The sequence below is a fragment of the Eurytemora carolleeae genome, unplaced genomic scaffold, assembly GCF_000591075.1.
Source record: "Eurytemora carolleeae unplaced genomic scaffold, Eaff_2.0 scaffold596, whole genome shotgun sequence".
NCBI lineage: Eukaryota > Metazoa > Arthropoda > Copepoda > Calanoida > Temoridae > Eurytemora > Eurytemora carolleeae.
In genome coordinates this window covers 31502-51712 of record NW_019396486.1, presented here as the reverse complement: position 1 = coordinate 51712, position 20211 = coordinate 31502, and the positions used below count along the sequence as shown (strand labels likewise).

The window sequence follows — 20211 nt, the reverse complement described above, 5'->3', positions numbered from 1 at the left end:
TATATTACTGTAAAGACACGACTATTTCGAGTCTTGAACTCGACTAAAACCCCACTTTTGGATGGCCAAAAAGTGGAGTCAAACTCCACTTTAATTCGTGCCATTGTTTGATGGGAATTTTAGATGTTTGGTTTCGTTTTATTTTGATTCTAAGAGTAAAATAAATATTCTCTTGATTTTCACTTATGTTGCCCTTCTCTATGTACAAAAAATAATTTAGTTTAAACATGTTATTATATAAAAATAATTTAGTTTAAACATGTTATTATATAAAAATGACAATTTTTTCAAGTTCACAAAGAATATAAAGTATGAAATTAAGTTCGATATATTTACATAAATTGTGTGTTTCCAAAATGTTTGAAAATAAATAGCTTTAACTGTATGTTTGCATTTAACTCACTTTTGTACAAACGTTTAGATTAAATAGATTGCATAAATTTTTAATAATGTTTTTTAAGCAACGTTTATAATCACCTTTTCCTTTTTAATTTAAGATTTGTATGTTCAAGATTGTGAATCGTATCCTCCCCCTCCCCGGTATCATTATTTATATTTACGCCTCTTGATCAATATTTGATCAATTATTTTAACACTTGTATCAACTTGACATTCATACCAGTTAGTTCAATGGACTTCTTAGGAACAGGACAGCAGTGGTGTTTTAAAATGATATTGAATCATAAAACCAACAAACCAATCAATAAATCAACTAAACAAAAAATAGAAAGTTCATGCTTTGCTTTGTTAACCCTGCTGTACACTGTATAGTTCATGTTTTGCTTTGACAACCCTGCTGTACACTGTACTATTCATGTTTCGCTTTCTTAACCTTGCTGTAAACTGTTCAGTTCTTGTTTTGCTTTTTGTTAACCCTGCTGTACACTGTACAGTTCATGTTTTGCTTTGGAAACCCTACTTTACACTGTACAGTTCATGTTTTGCTTTGACAACCCTGCTGTTCAGTTGTTTTGCTTTGATTATCCTTCTGTACACTGTTCAGTTCATGTTTTGCTTTGTTAGCCTTGCTGTACAATGTACAATGCACAATTCATGTTTTGCTTTGTTAACCCTGCTGTACACTGTACAGTTCATGTTTTGCTTTGTTAACCCTGCTGTACAATGTACAGTTCATGTTTTTCTTTGTTAACCCTGCTGTACAATGTACAATGCACAATTAATGTTTTGCTTTGTTAACCCTGCTGTACAATGTACAGTTCATGTTTTGTTTTGCTAACCCTGCTGTACACTGTACAGTTCTTGTTTTGCTTTGTTAACCCTGCCGTTCACTGTACAGTATTTGTTTTGTTTTGTTAATCCTAATGTATAATGTACAGTTCATGTTTTGTTTTGTTAGCCCTGCTGTACATTGTACAGTTCATGTTTTGTTTTGCTAACCCTGCTGTACACTGTACAGTCCTTGTTTTGCTTTGCTAACCCTGCTGTACACTGTACAGTTCTTGTTTTGTGTTGTTGTCTCTCCCTTAATGCTGTTCATGCACATCCTTGGTCCTCACAGGTAACTTGTTCATTTAATATCAAGTGGTGGTAGCCAGAGAGTAGAAAATATTATAATACATAGTAAAAGTATAATATTCTAGACATTTACACTTTTGAAAAAGCCTTGAACACGATTTATTATTCAAGTGTTACTTTCTCAGACAAGTTTGCATTTAATCCAAAATAATCCGTTTTTCATAATACATCAATACCCGATATTTTAAGTTGTAAAAAACATGTTTAATTACAAATTATAGTATTTATGCGATATCACGCTTCTAATGACGTAGTGGAATAATCTATCAATATCCTCGGGATATAAACAAGGTGTCCCAACTCGTAAACCAACTTTACTTAACTTTAAAAAATACATGAAGGTGACATGATTTTTTTTAATCATAAAAGACTGTAAACGTAATTTCAAGTGAAATCCAGAGTCGCATGTCCAATTTACAACAATACCTTTTTAAGTTCGTATCTCATCAAAGATAATGGTGATAACGATGTTTTTATCTTAAAAATGATTATTTTCAATTTAAATTCTCTATAAAAGATGCAATAAAGAAAAACAAGGAAATGAAATGAAATGAAAACTTGAAACTAAGTCTACACTTCATTTTAATGAAACAAAGAAATATATGAAAATCCATGAATTTTGCTTTTTTCATCAGACAAAAAAAACTTTGATTTTTGTAATGATAATATATTTGTATTCCCGTACTGAAGATGTAAATCCAACAGGAAAAACTCTGTTTTTCGAACCACGAAAATGCATTCTTACTCAGAGCTAAGGCTAAATTAAATGCCACTTGAAATTACGCCGATTGTCCCATTAAATTACTAAATACAGATTAAGTACAGTTGGTTAGTTAATATTCTCTTATTTTTAAAAGGTGTTTGCCCTAAACCTTTTAAAATTCGTGAATATTCCCTTTAAGGATAAGGAGGAGGTGGGTAGAATAGTTAACGGACAAGAGGTAGCACCTGGAGAAAGGCCATATCAGGTAAAATAAACAAAAAAGTACATTTTCAAAAGTTTTATAAAAAATAATTTTTTTATTACTTGTTTTTTTAAGTTTAAGGCTCAACCTTTTTTCTTGGATAGAATTAATTTTAAGGCGACATAATCTTTTTTTAAAATCTGCAAGCAGTTATTACAAAGGTAGTTTTCTTTTGATTGTCAGATTTTGGTATTCATGCCAGTTTTTATTCATAACAGTTGTCTTCCTTCTAAAATAATTTGATCTAGCTTTAATGTATCTCAATAAATCAATAAATCAATAAACAATCGATCAACAAATCAATTAAGAAACCATTAATAGAACAAAACAAGTCAATCAATCAAAAAATTAATCAACCAATAAGTCATTTTTATAATCAAAGAATGAATCAACCAACGAATGATTAAACCATTCCATTAATTGGATCAATTTTAACTGTTTCCTAGGTTTCAGTCCAGATGATCTTTAGTAACAGTGAAACCAGGTAAACAGTTAAATAAACCGTTAAATAAACAGTTAAATAGACAGTTAAATAAACCGTTAAATAAACCGTTAAATAAACCGTTAAATAAACAGTTAAAAAGACAGTTAAATAAACCGTTAAATAAACAGTTAAATAAACAGTTAAATAAACAGTTAAATAAACAGTTAAATAGACAGTTAAATAGACAGTTAAATAAACCGTTAAATAAACAGTTAAATAGACAGTTAAATAAACCGTTTAATAAACAGTTAAATAGACTGTTAAATAGACAGTTAAATAAACAGTTAAATAAACCGTTAAATAAACAGTTAAATAAACAGTTAAATAGACGTTAAATAAACAGTTAAATAAACAGTTAAATAGACAGTTAAATAAACCGTTAAATAAACAGTAAAATAAACAGTTAAATAGACAGTTAAATAGACAGTTAGATAAACAGTTAAAAGTATAAAAAAGTTTTAAAAATGGATGCTTAATTGTATATTTATTATTTGTCTGATAATGTAAGAAAGTATTGGATGTGACAAAATATTACAAGCACAGTTTATTTTAGGTTATTTGTTACCAAAATTGCTTTGTTCTTCTTCATAACTTTTCAATAAGATCAAGGAATTGAGTCTTTGCCACAAACTCTGATTTTATAATCATTATATCTGTGGAGCCAAATGTTGCAGACCTTAGATATTTCAAACTATGAATTCTGTTAGATCAAATAATCTGAGTTTGAACTATCAAAGGTTTACAACTTCGGGTTCTAAAGATATTAAGGTTTAAATATTTGATTTTGTTCCAAAGACTCAATTCCTTATGATTGAAAACATTTAAGATTTTGATCTAGCGTGCAATAGAATTAATTGTTTGACGTACAATTTGTTTATGTTTGGGTAAAACTAGTTTATAACTGTCTTAATACGTCATTGTAAAAGTTAGTTCTATTCTTTGGAAGATTTAAATTTTTTATTATTATCATATTTCAGTTTAATATCGAAGAAATCAGAACACTTCTGTGGAGGAGCCATGATAGCAGAGAACTGGGTTCTTACAGGGATAATAAACAAAGTATATATATATATATAACATATATATAGTAAATAAAAATTATATTTAAAATAAATCAATTATATTGATAAGATATTGGAAAATAATAATTAATAATATATGAATAATAAACCAAATATTTTGATTTATTGAAATTTATTTCAAATCAGAGAATAAAATTAGCTATGATTCACAAGTGATTAAATCGAAGTGAAAGCAAACATTATTTTTTTTGAAAATATTTCCTGAACTTTACTTTACTTTACCAAATATAACTAAAGCGTATGTAAAAAAAGATTTTCTATAATTTGAAAAAGTGATGGTTAGATTTAATTTTCTACTTTTGTTTATTTATGGTAGCGGCGCACTGCATGAGAGACCAAAAGGTGAACCAACTAATTTTTTTTTTAATCATTTAAAATATATTAACTTGCAACTAATAATAATTAACAACATTGTATAAATATTTTCAGCCGGCTTATCTGAAGATTATAACAGGAACTAATGATTTGACAGACACAAATAGTCCAGCTTTCAGTAAGTACTGTACTGTAAATTTAGTCAGTGCTGTACTGTACATTTAGTAAGTGCTGTACTGTACATTTAGTCAGTGCTGTACTGTACATTTAGTCAGTACTGTACTGTACATTTATTCAGTTCTGTACTGTACATTCAGTAAGTGCTTTACTGTACATTTAGTCAGTGATGCACTGTATATTTTAGACTGTACTCCGCTGTGCTGTACATTTTAGTCAGCACTTTGCATTAAATTTAGTTAGTGCTGAGCTGTACATTTTAGTCATAGTTTGCTGTAAATTTAGTCAGTACTGTGCAATACATTTAGTCAGTGCTGTGCTGTACATTTAGTCAGTGCTGTGCTCTAAGTTTTTTACTGTACTGTGCTGTCCATTTGATACTGTACTCTGCTGTTTATTTTTGGCTGAACTATGCTTTACAAGTCAATGCTGTGCAGTATATTTTAGTCAGTGCTATGCAGAGCTATGCAGTGCTGTGTTGTTTATTTTAGCCAGTACTGTGCTGTACCTTTTAATCCGTGCTGTGCTGTAGTGCTGTGCTATAAATTTTAGTCAGTGCTATGTTGTAAACCTAGGTCTGTACACGTACTGTTCTAAGAGACAATAAAATAATTATGAGACAATAAAAGAGACATATTAGATAATAGCAAAACTAGACTGAATTATCTTGTACAATGTACGTTTTCCTAATTATTAATTAGTATTGTACACAATTGTTTGTTATCAAATAAATATATTGATTTATATCAAATTAAATTTTTATCGTCTTGGGAGTTGGCTGTTTTATTATCTCTTATGCAATAAACATTATTTAGTTGAGTCGCATTAATTATATAATTATTCTTCTTTATCTAATTATTAATTAAGTTTTTCATTTACTAATTGCAATAGACTTTACTGTATTCCATTTATTGTTTTTTTTTGTAGCTAGGCAACGTTACACTTATCAAACGCTTTCTCATAAAATGCTGCTTCGATAAAACGGTACCTAATTAAACGCCACTTATATAAAACGCTACCTCATAAATACTAGGTATAAAAATGCTACCTCAATAACCGCTAAAAATATCTAACGGTACTAAATAAAACACTACTTAGTTAAAACAGTACCTCATAAAACTCTACTTGGATTAAATACTTCCTCATAAAACGCTGCCTCATAAAACGCTACCTCATAAAACGCTACTTAGATTAAACGCTTTTTCTCAATGCACACTAAGATAAAACGCTTCCTACACTACTTAGTTAAAAAAGTACCTCATAAAACTCTACTTGGATTAAATGCTTCCTCATAAAACGCTACCTCATAAAACGCTGCTTAGATAAAACGCTTTCTCTCAATGCACACTAAGATGAAACGCTTCCTAAACTATTTAGTTAAAACGTCAGTACCTCGAAAAACGCTACTTAGATTAAATGCTTCCCTATAATTAAAACGATACCTCACAAAACGCTTCCACAGAAAACGCTACCGCATAAAACGCTACTTATATTAAATGCTTCCTCATAAAACGCTACCTCATAAAACGCTACCTAACAAAACGCTGCCACAGAAAACGCTAGCGCATAAAACGCTACTCTCATTAAACATTTTTTTTTACAGAGTGAAGCAAATATTAAGAACACCTTACAACGATATTACCAAGGTAAGCTTTCAGTCGTTCTTGTAAAAGATTAAGGACCATGTCTAACCAAAATCAAACAAACATAAAAATGCAAGGGATATACAATTAAATGAGTAAAGTGGAGTATAGTTAGCAAACTAAGGATCAATGTTATTTTGGAAATCTTAATAATTTTAATTCCCTTTTTGTTTTTGATTTTGTTTTATTACAACAAAAAATAAAGAACTCGTTCTGAATCATGTGTAAATGTTAAGTGTTTCAATATTTGAAATCGTGGAAAGGAAGTAAGTTCTTACCACAGTGACAAACTCCCTATCTTTTTATATCCGATTTTTGTAGACTTTTGATATTTCCAACTATAAATTCTGTTAAAAAAAATAAGTATAAAGGAATTGAGTTTTAGACTCACACTCTAATTTTCAAATCCTTATATCTTTAAAACCTGACGGTGAAAACCTTTGATATTTCAAACTTGATTATTTGATCTAACCGAATTCATAGTTTGAAATATCGGCATTGGATTGGGTAGATATGGGGATTATTAAATCATAGTTTGTGGCAAAGACTTAACTTCTTTAAGATATAAAAGAATGAGAAAATCTGAGTTTGTGGCAAGAAGTCCGTTCTTTTGTTAGATTTTTACTATAAAATCCCTTTTTTTAGTTATTACAATATTAGATGGATGGACTTTTGGATACAAAGCCAATCTATTTATTTGCCTTGAAAATAATTTAGAGAAACGACCTCTCTCTGGTTGAACTTGATATAACATCAAACTCAGAAAATATGAACAGGTATCAATTCTACTATGATTGGACTTTGGAGACGTATAAAAAACTCAAAAATTACCGTCCATTGGTATCAAATAAATCATTCCTTTACTTTTATTTGTTGAGTTTTATCGCTAATCTAATAAGTTTAATCTAAATAAATTCTTTTATTAAAGGGACTGTTCACTTATTTGGGTAATTTGAGGGTAAACTAAATAGCCTGCAGTTAGCTATTCATTGATTAGTCTTACTTTTCAACGACAACTGTGGCGGCCGCAGAAAAAGCCGATTTATCATTCAGAAGGTATGATACTATTTGATGCGCGCTTTTTGTCGTAGTCATGGGTTTTTAAAATTTTTCAAATATTAAATTAAATTCTAGTATCTAATGGTTAATTGTAGATATTTTAAATTTTTTAAAGATTTATTTTAGAATTGTCTATTTTTAAAATAACACTTATCTTAAACATTCGACGGTTTGATACGTTTTCTATACTTCCTAAAAATCCCCGTGATTTATTGAAGAGTAGAATCTAGGAACAGGTTTGTCTGAGAGAAAAAGTGGTCTTTGTATAAATGTGTTAATTTGTTAAATCATGTTTGAACACGCAAAAAGTTAATTTCTTTCAAAAGTTTTATATTTTACTAGCTGCATGAAGGGCCCGGCGATTCCCGTGGGAAAAAATGTTGAAAAATATTTTTAAAAAAAATTTTAGCCTATGACATCCCCCTGGCCCCCCCATGAGTGTCCACAAAAAAATTCAGACCAATCGGTCCAGCCGGCTATGTGCAACATATATACGAATGTCTTGTTTTATTATATAGATCATATAATGGCTGACAGGGCGCGCACATGATGTCATTGAAATATGAATATTTTAGATTTTGGGCTGTAACAGAAAAAATGTTTAAATAGTGTCTATGCAAAGGCATCATACCTTTACCGCTGAAATTCTAAAAGATATTTTAGAATTATAGATAGCTGGAAAATTACTTACTTACTTACTTACTTATAGGCTAATTAGTTTACCATGAAATTACCCAAATAAGTGAACGGACCCTTTAAAATCAATATCCTTGTTTTTTCTTTAACGGGATATTACTTATTTCTAGATGTGGTTTCTCTTTCAATTTAACAGGCGGACAAAGAAAGAAATGTATAAGAAACTCTATTCGTAATTTCAAGTGACTTCCCTTTTAATGAGGAACATACCGGATTCACAACAGTACCCTTTAAACCTTTGACTGATCTCGAGAACAAAGAACTCAGTGTAAATATAAATACTGAGTAAAAAGCCGTAAAATTAAAGTGTACAATGGCGTAATACTGTGTAAACTCAACGCAAATGTCGTTATCCTTGATTAGTCAGATGTTTAAAGGGTAAAGTCTAGTATTCGGGAATTTCGGTTTCTTGGCACGTCCTTGAAACAAGGATGTTCCTTTTTAAATGGAATTTCACTTGAAATAACACTCACAGTCCCTTTAAATCGGAAAAATTAAGTGAAAATATTTCTTGTTTAGAATAAAGGATCATAAATTTGAAAGTGTCAAGGTTTGCAGAGAATCATTTGAACCTCAGGTAGAGTGAAACCCTTAATAACGAATACATCGAAAGAATTCATCAAATGTCGTATTCTTCACTTTCTAATAATGGAATGTTGCAGATATTTAGTTTTTTAATTAAATGATTATATGGAACTCTTTAAAACTGTTCCCGCATATTCATGACTATTTATTTATTTTCGCAAATGCTGAAATTTACGTAATATAGTATAAAAATTGTCAAGACGACATATTTGATAAATTCTTCCGATGTATTCGTTATTAAGGGTTTCACTGTAGTAATATCCATACTGCGCAAATATCAGAAGACTGCAAGCACAATTGCGCATAACAGAATTTCAGAAAAGCAAAATATTACAATTTAAAAAAAATGCTTTCAGCGAATTATGGCATAAAGCGCTGATTTGTTGGGCAAAAATTTAGCGCAACGCAAGCAAATTTGTGTGGTTCTTTTCGCCAAATGTTTTGTGAATGGATATGAAATCGGTGTTGGGATTACGTTTTTTCCACTGCTTTTTCTTTTTCTGAAAGTGTTTTTATACAGTTTAATAAAGTTTTATTAAACCTGAAGATAGCTCTTGAATGTCCACTATGGGATTTGAGTTAGAACTATTCGATTCTTTGTAATTTTAAAAGTTTTTATATTTTCTCTTTCATTTTTAAAATGATTACTGCATTTTAGTAATATTTTGTAATTATTTTTGGCCTTAGTATCCATTTTTTTCGATTCATTGTTTCTTCCGAGGGATTAATCACCTTTTTTAAATACATTTTATAACACGTTTAGGAAGCACTTGAAAAAGTATTTTGAAAGAGAAAAAACATTTAAAAAAGGATCTTTAAACTGAAGAAGAAAACTGAAGAACAAAACTACATTTTAATCTTAATATAAAAATTAAGTATGTATTTAATAATTAATAATTAATATTTGCTAGGGTAAATCCTGTGTTGTGTCAGGGTGGGGGCATCTAAAAGCTAAGGGAAGTGGTATTCCTGACAAGCTTAGGTAAACAGGGACCCTTAGCTTTACTTTACAGGGTGCTTCAGCTAACATGGACCTATTATGTAACTCACTTTAAATCTTCTTTCATTTCTTTAATTTATGCCTCATTCATTCGTTATTTTTACTGTACGTGTTATTTTTACTGTACGTACTAGTAATAAATTACAAAGGAATTGAGTCTTTGTCACAAACTCTGATTTTCTAAACCCTCTATCTTTGGAACCCAATATTGTGTACCTTTGATATTTCAAATTTATATTATTTGATCTAATAGAAGTCTTAGTTTGAAATGTCAAAGGTCTACGACATTGGGTTGCGAAGATATAGGGAAAATCAGAGTTTGTGACAAAGACTCAATTCCTTTTTATTGTTTTTTTTTTTAAGAAAACTGAACATGCCTTATTTATTTCCAACTAAAAACAGTTTGCAAATCTCTAAAGTCGGATGATCTTTATTCAAAAACTCTAATTTAAAGGTTCTAAAACGATTCAAATTTCGTCTGTTTATTCCCACGAAAAGGTGACAACAGCTGCACTTTTTATTCAAAATATATATACTATCATAAAAATTGTATTTTTTTCCTTTCAAAATTTATGAAAATATTGATATTAGGGAAGTTTCTGTTCTTGTTCTTCATGATGAATCTTGTAAAACAATGTTGGAAGGGTTTCCCTGGGATCCAACGACAAGGTAAACAATGATGATGACCAGATAAAATAATTAATGATTGTCGTCTTCTTTCATATAATTTCGAAAAAACGCCGCTATGAATAAATCTTATTTCGAAAATGCACCCTGAAGTTTTGGAAGCAATAAATTAAATAAATAATGAAATAATGAAATAGTTATTAAATAAATAATTATTATTTATTAATTGATTTTTTAGAAACTTTAGAATATTACACATTATTTACTCTAATTATGAAAAAAAGTATTTACAAAAAAATAAATTGATGTTTTTTCTATGTACCAAAAACATTTTTGCATTTGGTTCACTTTATTTAAATATTTGTTCACCTCAAACATGATCCCTGCAAACATTTTTTATAAAACAACGCTTATCTCATCTTTTTACTCACCCTGTATAGTATTTATGCATCTATAATATTTAATGTTGTAATCTCTGTTTGTCTGTTTGTTTGTTTGTCCGATTCCCTGGACCGATTAGCATTAAAATTTTAATTGGGGAACTCGGAAGACCCATGGAAATGTTCTTAGCTTGGTTTTAAGATTCTAAAAGAAGTGGGTTCACTTTTAACAGGAAAAATAACTAAAATCATAATTTACGAAAAAGCGCGGATAAACGGTGGGACTAACTATGAGTCTATGACTCCCCTGGGCAAGGCTGGGTTCCTAAACTAGTTTAAAATGTTTAACTATCTGCAGCACAATGATCTGCGCTGGTGGAGAAGAAGAGGATGCTTGCCAGGTAAAATTAGTAAACAGTGTTTATATAAAACACTTCACACTTTTTTTCTGTCAGATGTCTAATTTTTTATCCGATCATAATGAAATTAATATCACAATGTCCCCGGGATGTTAGGACTATGATTGAAAAAACATTATACGATCATAATGAAAATAATATCACAATGTCCCCGGGATGTTAGGACTATGATTGAAAAAACATTATCCGATCATAATGAAAATAATATCACAATGTCCCCGGGATGTTAGGACTATGATTGAAAAAACATTATCCGATCATAATGAAAATAATATCATAATGTCCCCGGGATGTTAGGACTATGATTGAAAAAACAAATGTCCCCGGGATGTTAGGACTATGATTGAAAAAACATTATCGATTTGGTCGACACTGCTCTGAACAAATGCTCTTTGTCTCTAAGGGATGGAACTGATAAGCAGTAATAGTAGTTTCTATCTATAGATCCCTTAGTTAAAGGGAATGTATGCGTAGTTTCTATAGATCCCTTAGTTAAAGGAACTGTACGCGTTGTTTCTATAGATCCCTTAGTTAAAGGGACTGTACGCGTAGTTTCTATAGATCCCTTAGTTAAAGGGATTGTACGCGTAGTTTCTTTAGATCCCTTAGTTAAAGGGACTGTACGCGTTGTTTCTATAGATCCCTTAGTTAAAGGGACTGTACGCGTAGTTTCTATAGATCCCTTAGTTAAAGGGACTGTACGCGTAATTTCGATCTATTGATCCCTTAGTTAAAGGGACTGTACGCGTAGTTTCTATAGATCCCTTAGTTAAAGGGACTGTACGCGTAGTTTCTATGTATGTATGATTAACAAAGGTACCCTTGAAACCTTAAAGGGATTGTAAGCGTAATGTTTAGTGACTCTCAAAGCAAAGATGGCAATGCCCTTTGAACAACGGTACCCTTAAAGAGACTTTTTGCGTAATTTCCAGTGATACTCCATTCAAAGATCACTCCTGTAGTCCATTAGCGCCTGATCCAATCAGGGTTCAGTCATGTGTTTGTCTATTCTGAACCAATAGAAATGGTATAGCGGTACCATCAATCTCTCTATCTATCTCATTATCCAAGTAAAGATGAATCCTTGAATCGGCGCTATCAGTAAATGGAAGTATTTACTTCTACTGAATGACCGATTAAAAACTGTACCCTTGAAACCTTAACTTAATAAAAAATGTAAAAGATATAATGTTGTTTTTTTTACTCGAAAATGTTTAATTCTGATAATTCCTATTTTCTTTTCTTATGACAAAACAATGTTTCTAACAAAATGGTTTGCATTGTAATTTAACAGGGGGACAGCGGAGGACCTTTAGTTTGCCAGGACGATTCAGGTAAATTAAACTAATAAAGTTCAAAGGATTCCTAAAATTTAAAAGATTCAGAATATACCTGAATTTATGTAATTGAAAGGATTCATAGGATTCAAAATATTCTTCAGATTGTAAGGATTCCAAAGATTCAAAGTATTATTCAGATTCATAAGATTTATAGGATTCAATGGATATTTGAATCAATGCGATTCAAAGGATATTTGATCCAATGTGATTCAAAGGATTCCTCGCATTCATATGTTACAAAGGAATCACTACGAATTGAAAGAATTTAAAAAGGTATTCTAAGGCTTTAAATGATTTTTTTAACTGATAAAAGGATTCAAAGGATTATAAGTATTTAAAGGATTAAAAACATGTAAAGGATACAAAGATTTAGAAATTTAAAAGCATTCAAAGGTTTCAAAGGTTTAAGGAATGGGTTCAAAGAATCCAATGGATTTATATTATTCACAGCCTCACAGTACTCAAAGTAACCAAAAAGAAATTTGGAAATAAAGAAAACATATTGTGCATTAAATAAATATCTGACCCAAATTAACTGTTTGTACCCTAACTAATCGGGACACTTGGTTCAACTACATCTGTAATGTATCAATTTATGTTACATTATGATCCAGATTTCTAATTTTTTTTTCAAATTTTTTTTAAAAAACTAAATTCAGGGTTCAGATTTAAAATCAAGATTTGGAAAATTCAGCATTTTTTGTCTTAAAAGGTATGATCACTGTTTTTAAGGAGTTGAATGTTTGGCTGGAGTGGTTAGCTGGGGTGTAGGGTGTGCTACTCCAGGAGTACCAGGAGTATACACAAACGTCAGGTATGATTAGAAGTGTGTACTCCATTAGTACCTTGGGTATGCACTAACATTTAAAAATAATTAGGGGTGTGTCCAGTAGTACCTGGGGTATGCATTAACATCAAAAATAATTAGGGGGGAGTACTCCAGGAGCCCAGGGGTATACACTAACATCAGGTATAATTATGGGGGGTTAACTCCAGAAGTACCGGAGTTATACACAAACGTCAGGTATAATTAGGGGGGTGTACTCCAGTAGTACCCGGGGTATACACTAATATCAGGTATAATTTCGGGGGTGTAGTCCAGTAGTACCAGGGGAATACACAAACGTCAAGTATAATTAGGGGTGTGTACTCCAGTAGTACCAGGTGTATACATACACTATCATAAAAAGTTATTAGGGGGGCTTACTTCACAAGTACCAGGGCTATACACTAACATCACTTATAATTAGGGGGTTGTACTCCAGGAGTACCAGGGGGTATGCACTAACATCAGGTATAATTAGGGGGATGTGGTGTACTCCAGGAGTACCAGGGTTATGCACTAACAATTGGTATAATTCGGGGGGTGTACTCCATAAGTGCCAGGGGAATACACTAACATCAGGTACAATTAGGGGGGTGTAGTGTACTCCAAGAGTTCCAGGGTTATGCACTAACATTAGGTATAATTCCGGGGGTGTACTCCAGTAGTATACTCGGGGTATACATTGACATCAAGTATAATTAGGGAGTATGTGACATAGAAATTTAATTTAAAATACTTTTTCAGAAAATACGTTGATTGGATTGAGAAATCTATGCAGGAAAGCTCTGAGCCATCTTCAACCGAGGAGAATTTGGCTGGAAATGGGTCGGCAATTACAAATTATCCACATCATGTTGTTTTAACAGTTCCGGAAAAACTATAACTATTCACTTTGGAAATAAATAAAATCAATTGGCAATTAAACAGTTCATTCTATAGTAATTAAGGAAAGTTTAAATTTTGATATTATAATATTGTGCACACTGTACAGCTGGTAATCAAAACCCTAAAAATTTCGAGGGTCTAAAGATAATATTATCTTAAATTTATAAAAATCAGACATATACGCACTTGATGAATTTCTCAGTTTATATCGGAATCTTCGAAGACGACATTTAAAATTACAAAGACGACCTTAAAGTTGTAAGAAAAGTTTAATGTTTTATACAAATAAATTGGTTGAAAGGATGAATAGATAGAAGTAAGTATGAAAAGATTGATGATGGATGGATGACTGGAGTATGAAAATATGGTAGATGGGATGAAAAGATGGTAGGAAGTGTGAAAATGGATGAAATAAGATGGCAGAAATAATAAAAAGATGGTTAGAAGGATAAAAAGATGGTTGGGGTTGGGAGGATGAAAATATGGTAGGAAGTGTGAAAAATGGATGGTATGAAATGGTTGGAATAATAAAAAGATGGCTGGAAGGATAAAAAGATGGTTGGAAGGATGAAAAGATGGTAGGAAGTGTAAAAGTGGATGGAACAAGATGGTAGGAATAATAAAAAGATGGCTGAAAATATAAATGGAAGGATGAAAAGATGATTGGAAGGATGAAAAGATGGTTGGAGGGATGAAAATATGGATGAAATGATAAAAAGATATCTTGCTAAATGAAGGATTGTTTAATTATGGATTGAAAAATAAATGAATGAAAACATGATGGGCAGGATATTGAAGGAAAATAAGAAAATGTCTGGGGAGGGTTAATCTAAGGATCATGGTTTCAATCAATAATTATCTCCGGTGTCTCCAGGATGTTATTGAAACCTGGAGAACAAACCATCAAATTATCTTGAAATTATATCTAAACAAACAGGAAAGGACTATCTAGGATTCATTGATATGTTGGTAAATTACTTTTGTTGGTTTTTCAAACGGGTTACATTGGATATAACCAATAGGTTAAGTTCTATCCCAAAATAACATATTTTAAGAAATATTTTTTGCGTCAATATTACAGCTTTAAATTATTTACAACAAATTAAAATAGAGGAATATAAATGCATGAAAGTTTCCAAAATATTCACGTTGATTATAAGGTTTTTTGGACTCCCCCCCCCTACTTGGGCTGTACAGTGATCCTAAGTAAATTATGTTAATTGAACCTATTTTGGTATTTTTGGTTTGAATGCTTAAACTACTTTGACTATAGATGGTGACCTCCCACACTCAAATACCCCTGTTTAAAGAGACTACAGACGTATTTCAAGTTTAAACAGACTGTAGACGTATTTCAAGAGTAAAGAGACTAAAGACGTATTTCAAGAGTAAAGAGACTGCAGACGTATTTCAAGTTTAAAGAGACTACAGACGTATTTCAAGTTTAAAGAGACTACAGATGTATTTCAAGTTTAAAGAGACTGCAGACGTATTTCAAGTTTAAAGAGACTACAGACGTAATTCAGGTTTAAAGAGACTGCAGACGTATTTCAAGGTTAAAGAGACTGCAGACGTATTTCAAGGTTAAAGAGACTGCAGACGTATTTCAAGTTTAAAGAGACTACAGACGTATTTCAAGATTAAAGAGACTACAGACGTATTTCAAGTGTAAAGAGACTACAGACGTATTTCAAGTTTAAAGAGACTGCAGACGTATTTCAAGAGTAAAGAGACTACAGACGTATTTCAATTTTAAAGAGACTGCAGACGTATTTCAAGTTTAAAGAGACTACAGACGTATTTCAAGTTTAAAGAGACTGAAGACGTATTTCAAGTTTAAAGAGACTGCAGACATATTTCGAGTTTAAAGAGACTGCAGACGTATTTCAAGTGTAAAGAGACTGCAGACGTATTTCAAGTGTAAAGAGACTACAGACGTATTTCAAGTTTAAAGAGACTGCAGACGTGTTTCAAGTTTAAAGAGACTGCAAACATATTTCAAGTTTAAAGAGACTGCTGACGTATTTCAAGTTTAAAGAGACTATAGACGTATTTCAAGTTTAAAGAGACTGCAGACGTATTTCAAGTTTAAAGAGACTGAAGACGTATTTCAAGTTTGAAGAGACTGCAGACATATTTCAAGTTTAAAGAGACTGCAGACGTATTTCAAGTGTAAAGAGACTGCAGACGTATTTCAAGTGTAAAGAGACTGCAGACGTGTTTCAAGTGTAAAGAGACTACAGACATATTCCAAGTTTAAAGAGACCGCAGGCATATTTCAAGTGTAAAAAGACAGAAGACGTATTTCAAGTTTAAAAAGACTGCAGACGTATTTCAAGTGTAAAGAGACTACAGACATATTTTACGTTTAAAGAGACTGCAGACGTATTTCAAGTTTAAAGAGACTGCAGACGTATTTCAAGTTTAAAGAGACTGCAGACGTATTTAAAGTTTAAAGAGACTGCAGACGTATTTTAAGTTTAAAGAGACAGCAGACGTATTTCAAGATTATAGAGACTACAGATGTATTTCAAGTTTAAAGAGACTGCAGACGTATTTAAAGTTTAAAGAGACTACAAACGTATTTCAAGTTTAAAGAGACTGCAGACGTATTTCAAGATTAAAGAGACTACAGACGTATTTCAAGTTTAAAGAGACTGAAGATGTATTTCAAGTTTAAAGAGACCCCAGACGTATTTCAAGAGTAAAGAGATTACAGAGGTATTTCAAGTTTGAAGAGACTGCAGACGTATTTCAAGTTTAAAGAGACTACAGACGTATTTCAAGTGTAAAGAGACTGCAGATAATGCAGAGGGTGGGTAAGTTGAAATTTCGTGTTTCAATAAAAAACATAACCAAAAAATGTTTTCCTTATTACATACTTTTACAACAAGGTTAAAAACTTGCTGAAAATTTCCTAATCTATTTAATAGAAATGTAGAAAAACCTCCTCTTTTTGGCATTTATGTTATAATATCTCTCCAAACAACCCATTTTTCACGTACAAAAGGGAATGTGAATGTTTTAACCCATTAAATCAATAAAATAATATTATCAATCAATCAAGTTTAAGATTAGTATCTGACATTTTCCTCTCTAGTCCATGAAGTTTTGTTAAAACATTTTAAGGATTTTAGAATTTGTTAAAACTGTTGAAAATACTGAAGATAAGCATGAATTCTCAGAGATAACTTGGAAACCTATTATATTGGTTTAGATAACCTTTTATTGGACCTTTTAGGACAAAGCACATATTTTAACCCCCCCTCCTCCCCTCTTCGAAAAATTCTTAAACATTATTCCAACCCACCCAAGTTGTTTTGCCCGCCCTATAGGACCCGCCCCCCAGGTCCCACGGATACGAAAATTAAACCAATATTTCTCTCTGTTTACATTTTCCATTGATAATTATTTGCCGGGGTTTAATCACGTAAAGATATATGATGGGGGGGAGNGATATTTTAAAGTGTAACTACTAACTATACTGTAAAAAGCTTCAATATTATTGAAAATGTATTCAGCGTTTAGTTTCTTAAAGTCAAGTTGTTAAGTTAATTTTCATCAATTTTATTGCTTATAATAATACTATAATATGATGTAAGTGACCTATTTTGGAAAGTTCTTGATAAACGTGTTTCCAATGTTTTTGCTGCAGCGCTTGGCCCTCCTTGTACGTCCTTAGCTTATTTATCTTCAAGAAAATTCTATGCGCAGCACTGGGCCCCTGGCTTATCCTGTCCCCAACCCTTGGCCCTCTCCTAGCACACGCCTTAGACGCAGTACTCGGCCCTTAGCTTTCCCTAGACGCAGCTGGTTTATAGTAAAGTTTTAGTCCGAATTATCCTCATATTTTCTATCCCAAGTTGACATTTTTATTTTGTAAAATTTATCTAAGGATTATATCTTCATATAATTGGGGAAGTTGCACTTGGGAAAGTTTGTAATCCCTGTTTATATACGATAGGCTTCAGAATATGTTTATCTTTTATTTTTGTATTCCAAATATTTAAAAACAATTCTAAATATTTCAAATCTAAAATCTGTAAAAAAGAACCGACGTTAAACCTTCTGCTGCCGCAATGCACACATCCCTTGTAAACCATCTGACTCTTTCTGTTTTAGACACGCATACTCATAGACATAGACACGCATACTCATAGACATAGACAGAGACACGCATACTCATAGACATAGACAGAGACACGCATACTCATAGACATAGACATAGACACGCATACTCATAGACATAGACACGCTTAGATACTGAGATATACAGACATGCATAATTCATAGACAAAGATAAAGAGACACTATCAGACACAGAGTTAGCGACATGGGAAGACAGGACGCACTTTGACATTGAAGAAGTGAGAAAGACAATTTTAACCACAGAAAAAGAAACAGAGAGAAAATAATATTTCGCACCACAGAAATTTAATTTAGAAACAGAGACAAAACAAGATATATTCCGGGACATAGAGATAGAAACAGAGATAGGGATAGAAACAGAGATAGAGATAAAAACAGAGAAAGTGACAGTAACAGAGATAGAGATAAAACAGAGATAGGGATAAAACAGAGATAGGGATAAAAACAGAGATAGAGATCAAAACAGAGAAAGATACAGTAACAGAGATAGAGAAAGAAACAGAGATAGCGATAGAAACAGATATAAAGAAAGAAACAGATAAAGATAAATCACCTAAAAGAGATGCATAGACAGAGAAAGAGAAATATTTAGATAGCCACTGAAAGAGAAGCATTGCCAGCGAAAGAAGTAGAGATAGAGATATAAACAGAAATATAAAGCATTTATTGACAGAAAAGTTACAAACCAAAAAAAAAGAATCAGAAACAGAGATAGATGATAAGCTGGAGAAACTGAAACAGACTTGTAACGCATGCAGACAAAGAACGAAATCTTACAATGCTAGATCATACATGAATATATAAAACTATTCCTCATATCCAGAGACTGAACCGATAATCTTTTTGTTTCATAATTATCTGTGAATGATAATCACTATTTGATTTTATCACAATAAATCATTATTTATTTATTTATTTATTTATTTAATATATAAAAGGAAAGAATGGCAAAGGAAATAATGAAAATATTATGTAAAGTAAAGTTTAGTAGTTTAAAACAATAATCCTTTAAAACCAGAAAAAATTATCTGAAATTCAAGCCTATAATGCGTTTCTACTCTATCATACTTCTTAATCCATAATCCCTTCCCTTACCTGGCTTTACTCAGGGCTTTCAAATATATCTAGGATACGTAAAGTGGTCACCAGAATACAGTGGAATAATTTTCTTTCTTTTTTCTTTCTTTCATTATGAAACGTCGCAGCGCTATAGGGATGTTTTAATTTGTAGCAATTTTTTTCTCTAGAATTGTACCCCGTGTAACGATTACAAAATATTAAATATTTCGTTATTGTAGTTTAGTAAGAATTAAAGGGACTGTACGCGTAATTTCAAGAGACTCTCCATTCAAAGAGGGCAATGCCCGAAATAAAATATCGTTTTTTTTCGTAAAAAAGCTTTCGAAAGTGAATACATATTTCCTGCCACTTCTAAAAGTAACTATTAATATTTCTTAAATATAAATCAGCTTGCCAACAAAGAGTTTAACAACTAAACGCGTTTCAGTTTGTGAATCCTTGATCAATCAAAGGTTTAAAGGGTACCGTTGTGAATCCTTAATCAGTCAAAGGTTTAAAGGGTACCGTTGTGAATCCTTGATCAATCAAAGGTTTAAAGGGTACCGTTGTGAATCCTTGATCAGTCAAATGTTTAAAGGGTACCATTGTGAATCCTTAATCAGTCAAAGGTTTAAAGGGTACCGTTGTGAATCCTTGATTAGTCAAATGTTGAAAGGGTGCCGATGTGAATCCTTAATCAATCAAAGGTTTAAAGGGTACCGTTGTGAATCCTTAATCAGTCAAAAGTTTAAAGGGTACCGTTGTGAATCCTTGATCAATCAAAGGTTTAAAGGGTACTATTGTGAATCCTTGATCAGTCAAAGGTTTAAAGGGTACCGTTGTGAATCCTTAATTAGTCAAATGTTGAAAGGGTACCGATGTGAATCCTTGATCAGTCAAATGTTTAAAGGGTACCGATGTGAATCCTTGATCAATCAAAGGTTTAAAGGGTACCATTGTTAATCCTTGATCAGTCAAAGGTTT

At 31.7% G+C, this 20211-nt stretch overlaps 1 protein-coding gene across 1 annotated transcript; it reads left to right on the top strand.

Moving 5' to 3' along the window:
* Nucleotides 1-458: 458 nt before the first annotated feature.
* On the top strand, nt 459-14058 carry LOC111704166 (trypsin). The gene is made up of 16 exons (XM_023476317.1): nt 459-643; nt 1458-1519; nt 2439-2504; nt 2948-2985; nt 3963-4030; nt 4384-4409; nt 4497-4558; nt 6160-6205; nt 6920-6978; nt 8477-8534; nt 9454-9524; nt 10134-10211; nt 10908-10950; nt 12263-12302; nt 13041-13122; nt 13879-14058. Exons 1-16 carry the CDS (start codon nt 631-633, stop codon nt 14015-14017), a joined length of 951 nt encoding a protein of 316 aa, XP_023332085.1. The 5' UTR covers nt 459-630; the 3' UTR covers nt 14018-14058.
* The last annotated feature ends 6153 nt before the right edge of the window (nt 14059-20211 follow it).

Coding starts and splice junctions, on each gene's coding strand:
- LOC111704166 (XM_023476317.1), top strand. Junction 4,031..4,383: donor AGAGAACTGGGTTCTTACAG/GGATAATAAACA, acceptor TATTTATGGTAG/CGGCGCACTGCATGAGAGAC. Junction 8,535..9,453: donor GAGAATCATTTGAACCTCAG/GTAGAGTGAAAC, acceptor AATATTTGCTAG/GGTAAATCCTGTGTTGTGTC.